The 11,180-nt window shown below is 47.5% G+C and overlaps 1 protein-coding gene across 1 annotated transcript; it reads left to right on the top strand.

Annotated features, from left to right (window-relative positions):
- Nucleotides 1-296: 296 nt before the first annotated feature.
- On the top strand, nt 297-10,930 carry LOC138775864 (ligand of Numb protein X 2-like; the record flags this gene model as incomplete). The annotated part of the gene is made up of 3 exons (XM_069956058.1): nt 297-749; nt 10,476-10,669; nt 10,766-10,930. Coding segments are annotated over 3 exons (812 nt in total), but the record flags the coding sequence as incomplete, so codon positions are not given.
- Nucleotides 10,931-11,180: the final 250 nt, after the last annotated feature.

Genomic DNA, 11,180 nt, shown 5'->3' with positions numbered 1-11,180 from the left:
CTGGGGTTAGGTGAAGTTTTTTTTTTCCTTTTTTTTTTTTCTATCGCCTCCTGTACAGTACAATTGCTAGAGATAACTTTGTAGATCTTATTGGTTGGCAATGCTGATTCTGTCGCTGCTGGCTGCCTCTGGATCTGCAAAGTGATTCAGCAACTAGAAGAGAAACTATTGCTTGCCTTTGTTCTTAGTATGTGACATCAGTACTGGTTCCTTACCAATTCGCTGCTAGTCTGTTGTTTAGCTGTTGTATTAACCATTGCTTTCTTTTGTCTATAACCACTATTTTTATTCCCTAGAGAACCATGTTGTAGACACTTGGACTGTAAGCCTGGCAGCACATTGTTTGCTGAAGAAAGGTCTTGGCCACATGGCGGACCCTTGGATGTAACCTGCACAGCCCTTGAGCTTTGCCGTGACTGCGGACAGCCTCACGTGTCCTCAGAAAACCACATCTACAACTTCCAAGATGAAGTGGACGATGAGCTGGTGTGCCACATCTGTCTGCAGCCATTGCTCCAACCTATGGACACTCCATGTGGTCACACCTACTGCTACAAGTGCCTAAAGAATTTTCTACATGAGAAGGATTTTTGTCCTATGGACCGCAAGAAATTGTCTTTTCAGGACTGTCACAAATCCAGCCTTTTGGTGAGAAATTTGCTCGATAAGTTGAGTGTCACCTGTCCCTTCCTGCTTGACTGCAAACAAGTGATGCAGCGATGTGAGCTGGAGCCCCACCTACGCAACAGGTATACCGGATAGTATGTGATTGTAATTCTACCAAAACGTGTCTTTCCTCTATAGCTGGGGCTATCTCTGCACAGCTTCTGAACAACACTACATCTTCTAGGACATTTTTTGTGGAGCTTATATAAAGCTGATAATTTGCATCCAGAGAGTAACTTTTCCCCCCTATTTATCTGAATGCTTGTGTAACATTTTTACCATGATATGTTTGACAACTATGTTCAAACTGAAAGAATGAAAGCATTTTCCAGGAGGTGACATATCCCAGCATGCCTTTGCACTGCTCATAGTTACTATCTTTGAGCTGTGGGTAGGGCATGTGCAGTTTCAATAGTAAGAAAGTGTTCCTATACTGTTGTATACTGTACACTGGCAGCACAAGCAGTGCTTAAAGGGTCAATGTTGTTACAACTTTCAAAATCAACAGTAGATGTGAAATGAAGCAAGTTTGCAATTCACATTCATGATGTTGTTGTTATCATGTTGTAAAACAAAGCTGAACTTACCAGAAATCCAGGTCCAATCTCCTGAAGGCAGATTTTCTGACTTGGGCTGTTTGAAATAAACAGACTAAACACAGGAATTCTGGCCAGTACAGACAGTACAGAGTCACAGCTCAATGTGGCCATCAATCACATGACTGCCTTCTCTCTGTGAGTGCACAGATGGCCTGGGATACACAGGACTTCCTGTTTTCTGACTTTTTCCTGTTCAGAAAACAGGAAGTGCTGTGTTTTCCATGACAACTAAAAAAAAAAAAATAATGAATGTAAATGGCAAACTTGCTATATATCACATCTACTCTTGATTTAGATTTTTAAAGTTATAACGAGAGTGACACTTTAAAGGTAATGAATCTAACATGCTGATAGCTTCCAGAGTGCTGAGAATGAAGGTGAGTCTTTTATCTTTATCCTCAGCGCTGTTCCCATGCAGTCGGTAGGTACATCCTCATGCTAATCTGGTGGTTTGGAGCATTGGAAGTGGGGCTACAGCCCCCAGAGCACCGATCCGCCCCCGGCAGACCCACCTCTAGAAATGAAAATCAATGGAGTGGGGTGGGCAGGATCACCCCCAGTGCGGCAAACTGACGGATTAGCTACTAATTACACGGGAAAGGCACAGAGGATAGAGGTAAGAGACATTCATTTTTATCCTTGGCGTCTCCTGTGCAATAGAGAGAGATCAGCAGGTTAGATTCGTCTAACCTGCTGATAGTTTCCCTTTAACATATCTCTTGATCAAAGTTACATGTCCTACCTTCATGTTCAGCATAATACAGCACATCAGAGTATCACATCCTCACTAATACTGATCATGTGGTGAATGTAGATCACATATAGACATTAAGTTTCACATAAAGGTGAAGTATGGCGATTTATAAAATAGGGCAAGCCAGCAGGGGGGAAATTCTTTACAGGTACGTACTTGCCTCTCCCCGTGCCCGCAGTGCGCAGCGGGACCGGCCTCAGGGCCCCCGCTGGAGTGCCTGTCCCGGTTACTGGACTGGCCGCTCAGCCATTCAGTGACCAGAGCGGCGTCCTACCCCAATCACTGACTGGCTGAGCAGCCGTTCCATCAGCCGGGTCATGACATGTCAGCGCCAGGGGTCCTGAGGCTGGTCCTGCTGTTCACCGCGGGCACAGGGAGAGGTGAGTCCTTACTTGTAATTCATTTCCCCTGCTCTTGCCAGCTGCCTGATTTTATAAATCGCCAGACTTCTCCTTTAATTGGGTAGAGAGTGGTCACTGTCAGACAGTATGGAGATCAGTAACGTGGGGTCAATTTGGGATATGTGTGATTCAGTATATGTTAGTGTTTTTCAAATTTATTTTGCTGCAGTGTGGTTGACACTGCAAAAAACAGGATGGGTGAATACAATCTATGGCTGTTATCACATAAATATACATACATCACATTTTGCATCCTGTTTGTTTGTGTTTAACAATGTAAACAGGATGCAACATAATGTCTATCCTGTTGCCACTGACTTCTGACACACAGACTTTATTTGATCCATCCGAATCATGTTCCTAAATGGGCACACTGAGATTAAACATTTGTTTCAAATACATTGCTTTAATTACTTTGTAATATAACTTCATTTTAAAAAGTATAGTTTTTTTTGTGTGTAATTTATTTTCACTAACTGGCAGCAGTAAGGGTTGACATGGCTCCCTCTGCTGTCACCAAAGTTTGTGTCGGGAAGTGCGTCAGTTTTCAATCCCCTGCTCTATTCTAGCCTTCCACCACACAGCGATATACAGAGCAGGGTCCCGTTCTTGCGCCCCCCCCCCCCTGTGTACTGTATAGTCTTATATACAGTCCCCGGGGGGGGCTGTCTGGCACGATTGCTGTGTGCAGTGGTCTCTACAGAAGGAGCTGTGCTTGCTGTCACTTGCTTGGTCTGTTTCTAGCACAATGATCACTCACTGTGCAGAGGCTGCTGGACACAGCCTTTCCCCGGGTACTCTATATAAGTACACAGGGGTAAGGGGACCCTGTTTTGTATAGTGCTATATGCCAGCTCTAGTATAGAGCAGGGGATCCGGGACCTAAGGGGCAGTTTCTGACACAAACATTGGTGGCAGCAGAGAGGGCCATGTTGCTCCTTACTGCTGCCAGTCAACGGAAGTTTGTACATAAATAACTAATGCATTTTTTTATAAAGTTATATTAAAAAGTTATATAATTTAATTAAAGCAATCTACTAGCAAAAACATTTTTTTGTTTAGTTTCCGAAGTACCCGTTTAACAGGACAGACAAAAGGAACCTGCATTATTTTTGCATCCTGTTACATCTGATTTTAATAGTTAAATAGCTCTCATGCTGGTTTCACACATGGCAGTTTTTTGGAATGCAGAAAATCCCAATTTAAATGACCTGAACAGACAGCATCATAGTGAGCTCTCACTTGTGTTTTACCGACATAAGGCTGTTGTATTTGGCACAGATTCTTTGCCTAAATCTGCATCAGCCCTGATAACAGGCTAAGTTTGAATCTGGTTTCCACAACCCCATTTACATTAAGGCCCTATTCAACGGGCCAACTGTGAGGAGCAAATCAGCCCTGGCAGCGCTCATTTGCTCCTCATTCCCCGCTCGCTGCCACCGCTATTACACGCGGCGGCAGCAAGCGGTTGAGTGGGGGAGGAGCCGCGAGGAGCTGCGGGGGGGCTGCCCGGGTGATCGCTAGATCGTCCGCGCAGCCCATAGAGGATAGCAGCGGTCTGCGGCCGCTCCTATTCCACGGAGCGACGGCAGCAGATCGCTGCTATCAGACGTTTCTTTTTCAACATGGCTGAAAGGCAAACGACTTCAACGATCAGCCGACATTAACAATGCTGGCTAATCGTTGCCGTCTATTCCACGGGGCGATTATCGGCCGTAACGGCTGATATCGGCCTAATACACCCGATAATTGTTCCGTATAGGTATAGGGCCTTTAGGCCAGGTCTACTTTGTGTTTTTGCTGTCCCATTTATTGTATGCGCTTAAAGGGGAAAAAAAAGTATGCCAAAACAGATGCAGTTGTATGCCATCCTAAAGAATATATTTTCCATTAATTTACATTGTAAAAACAAAAGTAATTTATTATTTATGCAAAAATGCAGTATGAAGCTAGCCCTAGCCTTATAAACAATTTACATGTGGTAAAAATCTGATGTGTAAAGAAGTTACTTGTCACTTCTTTAGGACAGAAGTGTTGAGGATAAGCCCCACTAAAATATATTTGGCTAATCCTTGTCAGGATCTGCCACACATCTGTAAAGTAAAGGCCCTATTTAATCCATTGTGTAATAATAATGTTAAAAGGCAACGATCAGCCGACATGCACGATGTAGGTTTATAGGATAAATAGCATAAATAAACGTCATACCTGTAGCTTGCTGCATTTTAGTAAAAACACCACCAAAAACTGGTTAGCACTGTGTGGGAAACGACCTTACTGCATATAGTGTCAGATGTCATCAGTGTATTTGGTAGAATTGTAAGAAGTTGGGCACAATATATTTATATAATTCCATATTAATGTAAAACAAAAGAAAGTTTCTCATTGTTATCCTCTGCTATGGATTAGGGTCTCAGCTGGTACAGCGCTTTCCATAATCAATAGTCTAACATATAAGGAAAGCATTGTGATAAACTAGCCCCCACCTGTGCCTCCATATAGTGTAGTGTAGCAGTCCCCCACATAGCTTAGGCCCCCTTTATGTAGCAGTCCCTATATTGTATAGGCTCCCCTATGTGGCAGCCCCCATATAACATATGTCACCCTGTGCAGCAGGTCCCCATATAATATAGCCGCCCTGTGTAGCAGATAAAACATATTAAAACAATATGATGCCTTTGTGTTTGTTGATGGCCATTTGCAAATTTTTAAAATTAAAAGGTGCCACACCTATCTGCCTGTATCTCAGCTCTGTACCTGATAGGAACCTGACATATTCCCTTTTACGTTCAAATGTAGTTCACTAGTGACTATATCCAGTCTGTTTTTGAACATATATTGAATGTGAATAAGGCTTTATTCTACTGTGAACATTTAAAACACAGTATGTTTAAGCTGGACTTTGGTGGAATCTATAGATACAAGTCAAATGTAGGAAGCTAGTATTCCCTTATATTGAGTTAGAGTGTTACTTAGGAGGACAAGGGTGCATGGTTAGAAGCCAGGTCCTTGGTAAATGATTACACAGTCCAGGCCTAGGAACGCTCTGTAAATATTACACGGCTTCAGAGTCCCAATGTTCTCACTGTGACGCTTGTTGTTGACCTGAAGACTGCTAACTTGGAAACAGAATTCTTACCTAATAACTTATATACTGAACTTGTGGCTTGTATCCAGGGGTGATTCTAGCCTCTCTGCTGCCCGAGGCGAACTATAGAATGACGCCCCCCCCCCCCCCCCCCCCGTCAATCCGCCCACATTATAATCCACTACTGCCCCCTCTCCCCCCTCCCCTATAGATGGTCCCCCCTCTCCCCCCTCTATAGATGGTCCCCCCTCTTTCCCCCCTTATAGATGGTCCCCCTCTTCCCCCCCCCCCCTTATAGTTGGTCCCCCTCTTCCCTCTCTCCCCCCCTATATAGATGGTCCCCCTCTCCCCCCCCCTTATAGATGGTCCCCCTCTTCCCCCCCCCCCCTTATAGATGGTCCCCCTCTTCCCTCTCTCCCCCTCCCTTATAGATGGTCCCCTCTCCCTTATAGATGTCCCCCTCCCCCCCCTTATACATGGTCCCCCTCTCCCCCCTCCCTTATAGATGCCCCTTATAGATGGTCCCCCTCTTTCCCCTCCCTTATAGATGGTCCCCCTCTCCCCCTTATACATGGTCCCCTCTTCCCCCCCCTTATAGACGGTCCCCCTCCCGCCCCTCCCTTATAGATGGTCCCCCCCTTATAGATGGTCCCCCTCTTTCCCCCTCCCTATAGATGGCCCCCCCCTTATAGATGGTCCCCTCTTTCCCCCCTCCCTTATAGATGCCCCCCCCTATAGATGGTCCCCCTCTTCCCTCTCCCCCTCCCTTATAGATGATCCCCCCCCCTTATAGATCGTCCCCCTCTTTCCCCCCTCCCTTATAGATCGTCCCCCTCTTTCCCCCCTCCCTTATAGATGGCCCCCTTCCCCCCCTACCTTATAGATGGTCCCCCTCTCCCCCCCCCCCCCTGCACAGCAGATAAAACAAAAACAAAAAACAGCACACAACTCACCTGCCCTCCGTTCCCCCGTCGAGCCTCTCTGGTCTGGTCCCGGCTGATGTGGCGGCTGCCCGGGGTGTCCCGTCCTGTCCCCGGCAGCGCGCGCATCACAGAGCTCCCCGTGCGCCTGTGCCTGTGACTTCCGGCGCACGGGGAGCTCTCTGATGCGCGCGCTGCCGGGGACAGGACGGGACACCCCGGGCAGCCGCACATCAGCCGGGGGACTAAGGCTGCATTCCCACGTTCCGTGATCCTGACGGATCACGGACGTGGAATGCATGTACTGGAGCCCCCCCGCCCCCGGGAAGTATCTGTAATGAGATGCTGTGAGCGGGGGAGACTGTATTCATAAGCGCCGCGCTGTAGTATCAGCACCGCGCGGCTGATTTAGTACAGCGCGGCGCTTATGAATACAGTCTCCCCCGCTCACAGCATCTCATTACAGATACTGCCCGGGGGCGGGGGGGCTCCAGTACATGGTACAGTCAGGGCCGTTTTAATACATTGGTGGGCCCAGTGCACAGCCCTCAAGAGTGGGCCCCCCCTTACCTTTCTGCACATTGTATAATGTACTGAATTTGCCCCCACACTGTATCAAGAGCCCCAATACATACAGTAGTTACCTTATAACACTATTTCCACCATTCAGTGATTACATATTACATAAAAACTGCACTAAACAAAACAGAAAGATATCACCATTGATACCATTACATAATACCGCCACATCATGACCCCTAACAGTACAAGCCTATAACAGAGTGAAGTTACATCCAGTGACTCACCGGAGGCGTCTTCTCCGATCAGAGTCTGTCACCTTTTCTTTTTCTCTCCATCCAGCGTGGGCCACCTTGAAGTCTTCTCCTGGCTGTGAATCTTCTCTCCAGAATCTGCCAGACAAAGTATTTTAGGCTCCAACACATACAGTAGTTAGGTCCCTTGTACCCCTATACAGTAGTTACACCCCTCTGTACTCCTACATAGTTACACCCCTCTGTGCCTCCATAGTTTAAGGTGTCCCTGTAGTATATAGACCCTCATGTGCTCCTCCAGTTATATACAGCCCTCCTGTGCGCTCCCCCATTAGTATATAGCCCCCCTGTGCACTCTCCCCAGTAGTATATAGCCCCCTGTGCTCACCCACAATAGTATATAGCCCCCCTGTGCTCTCCCCCAATAGTATATAGCCCCCCTATGCTCTCCCACAATAGTATATAGCCACCCTGTGCTCTCCCACAATAGTATATAGCCCCCCTGTGCTCTCCCACAATAGTATATAGCCCCCTGTGCTCTCCCCCAATAGTATATAGCCCCCCTGTGCTCCCCCACAATAGTATATAGCCCCCTGTGCTCCCCCATAGTATATAGCCCCCCTGTGCTCTCCCCCAATAGTATATAGCCCCCCTGTGCTCTCCATAATATATAGCCCCCTGTGCTCTCCCCATAGTATATAGACCCCTGTGCTCCCCAATAGTATATAGCTCCCCTGTGCTCCCCAATAGTATATAGCCCCTGTGCTCCCCAATAGTATATAGCTAACCTGTGCTCCCCAATAGTATATAACCCCTGTGCTCCCCAATAGTATATAGCCCCCTGTGCTCCCCCATAGTATATAGCCCCCTGTGCTCCCCAGTAGTATATAGCCCCCTGTGCTCCCCATAGTATATAGCTCCCCTGTGCTCCCCCATAGTATATAGCTCCCCTGTGCTCCCCCATAGTATATAGCCCCCTGTGCTCCCCCAAAGTATATAGCTCCCCTGTGCTCCCCCATAGTATATAGCTCCCCTGTGCTCCCCAATAGTATATAGCCCCCTGTGCTCCCCCATAGTATATAGCCCCCTGTGCTCCCCAAAGTATATAGCTCCCCTGTGCTCCCCCATAGTATATAACTCCCCTGTGCTCCCCAATAGTATATAGCCCCCTGTGCTTCCCAATAGTATATAGCTCCCCTGTGCTCCCCAATAGTATATAGCTCCCCTGTGCTCCCCCATAGTGTATAGCCCCCTGTGCTCCCCCATAGTATATAGCTCCCCTGTGCTCCCCCATAGTATATAGCCCCCTGTGCTCCCCCATAGTATATAGCCCCCTGTGCTCCCCCATAGTATATAGCCCCCTGTGCTCCACAATAGTATATAGCCCCCGTTCTCCCCCATAGTATATAGCCCCCTGTGCTCCCCAATAGTATATAGCCCCCGTTCTCCCCCATAGTATATAGCCCCCCTGTGCTCCCCAATAGTATATAGCCCCCGTTCTCCCCCATAGTATATAGCCCCCCCTGTGCTCCCCAATAGTATATAGCCCCCGTTCTCCCCCCATAGTATATAGCCCCCTGTTCTCCCCCATAGTATATAGCCCCCTGTGCTCCCCATAGTATATAGCTCCCCTGTGCTCCCCCATAGTATATAGCTCCCCTGTGCTCCCCATAGTATATAGCCCCCTGTGCTCCCCAATAGTATATAGCCCCCGTTCTCCCCCATAGTATATAGGCCCCCTGTGCTCCCCAATAGTATATAGCCCCCGTTCTCCCCATAGTATATAGCCCCCCTGTTCTCCCCAATAGTATATAGCCCCCTGTGCTCCCCAATAGTATATAGCCCCTGTGCTCCCCATAGTATATAGCTCCCCTGTGCTCCCCAATAGTATATAGCCCCCGTTCTCCCCAATAGTATATAGCCCCCTGTTCTCCCCCATAGTATATAGCCCCCTGTGCTCCCCCCATAGTATATAGCCCCCTGTGCCGCCCCCCCCCCCCCCCCCCCGTAGTATATAGCTCCCCCTCCCATATAACATTGAAAAAAACAAACACTGTTACTCACCTGGGTCCACAGCGTTCCTCTTCTCTTCCCTCCTTGTGGCCGCACTTCCTCCGGTCACAAGAGGCTGCACTCCCCTCACCCTCGCGCCGACGCTCCAGTGACGTCGGGCGCTAGAGGGAGAGCGCGGCCTCTTGTGACCGCAGGAAGTGCGGCCACAAGAGTGAGTGACTGACAGGGAGGGAGCCAATGGCTCTCTCTCTGTCAGTGTCGCTGCTGCTGCAGCGCTGAAGCGCCGCAGCAGCAGCGGACGGGGGGCAGCGGCGGACGGGGGGGCCTGCAGGGGGCGCCATGGAGGGGTAAGTAGATTACCCATCCATGGCGCTCCCCCCTGACAGGCTGGTGGCCGGAGCCCTGTGCGACCGCACTGGTCGCACATAGCAACGGCCGGCCTGCTCGGGGGGGGCCCTTTAACCAGTGGGCCCGGTGCACGTGCACCATGTGCCCTCTGGTTAAAGCGGCCCTGGGTACAGTCAGTGGCGGATTATAATGTGGGCGGCCGCCCGAACCGCTCATATTATAATCTGCCACTGAATGCCGCCCCCATGATGACAGCTGGTGGCGCCGCCTGAGGCAGACGATTCAGGTCGCCTCATGATTGCGGCGCCCCTGCTTGTATCTAACTAAGGAATACCACAGGCTTACAGATTAACCTCCTATACGATGAGCATTCAGAACATTATAGAAAACCTATGTGATACAGAAATATATATAATTTAATATTTGTCCTACTAGGGACGATTGTGGCAGATTAGAAAACATACAAAGTCTGACGTTTTTTCCCCCCAAAAGATATAGACCTTTTTTTTTATTATCCTTGGGGTTAGGGGCAACAAAATCTTTTAGTTCCACATGGCTGCTAATATGATGTGCATTGTTTGTTTAACCAGAAAGGATGTCACTGATATATGACATATACATATTGTCCCACATAGGAACTACTACAAAAAAAACAAACACCAGGACAACTGGTATTATCCAATACTGTAACAGGGTACATGGCATTGCATGCTGTATAAATCTTCCCTGCCAATATCATTAGTGCTGCATGCCAGGAAACAGTATTATTGCAGCATACAATGTTTTTACAGCTGTATAATGGGAACATAAAGTAGAGGTTTTCTATTGCACCTTTTTATTTTTCTTTCACATAGTAGTATGACACAAGTTTATAATATTTAATTTGATAACATATATATTTATTACATATCAGATGTACAGGCTTCAGAAAATACAGAGCAGAAAAAGAGAAAAAGACCACACCTATCAAGGACTCCAATGAGGCTGATGCCGCCCAGCCAAGTGGCATTGCCAGTGTTCTTGCAGAATCCTCAATGGCTGCCGTGGTGTCTCTGGGTACATCTGAGCCAGGCCTGGTCAATCCAGCATTTGATGAACACGATGATGGTAAGTGCAGAATAGTGTGAGCCTTCAGAACAGTCATACATTTCATTTAAAGATTCCATTAAAAAAATAATAAAATTTTTCTCCTCGATTTTAAAGATCAGCCTCACAGGGCCAGTCTAGTAGCAGAGACAAGTACGGTAGAGATACATCGTGAGGACCCTGAAGAGGAGCTGGGCATGCGAATTGTAGGCGGCAGAGACACCCCTCTGGGCAATATTGTAATTCAGGAAGTGCTTAAAGATTCTTTGGTTACATCGGATGGTAGCTTATGCGGGAGACCACATCTGGAGGGATGTTCTACCAAATAACTCTTGGTTAGTGTTGAGAGGATTTGTAAGAATGTTGGGTTTGGCACGATATCAATACCCAAAACATTTTTCTTTTCTTTATGTCTGTTAGTTTTCAGTTAATGTTCACTTGTGAGGGCACCTCACATATGTAAGATGTCGGCTTTAGTTCTTCTCTATATCAAAATATCAAAGTGGAGAAAAAACTAATGGGACTATTGACC

This window comes from Dendropsophus ebraccatus, unplaced genomic scaffold, assembly GCF_027789765.1.
Source record: "Dendropsophus ebraccatus isolate aDenEbr1 unplaced genomic scaffold, aDenEbr1.pat pat_scaffold_2267_ctg1, whole genome shotgun sequence".
NCBI classification, from domain to species: Eukaryota; Metazoa; Chordata; class Amphibia; order Anura; family Hylidae; genus Dendropsophus; species Dendropsophus ebraccatus.
Note: the sequence above shows the minus strand (reverse complement) of the source record. Positions and strands in the feature narration are given on the sequence as shown.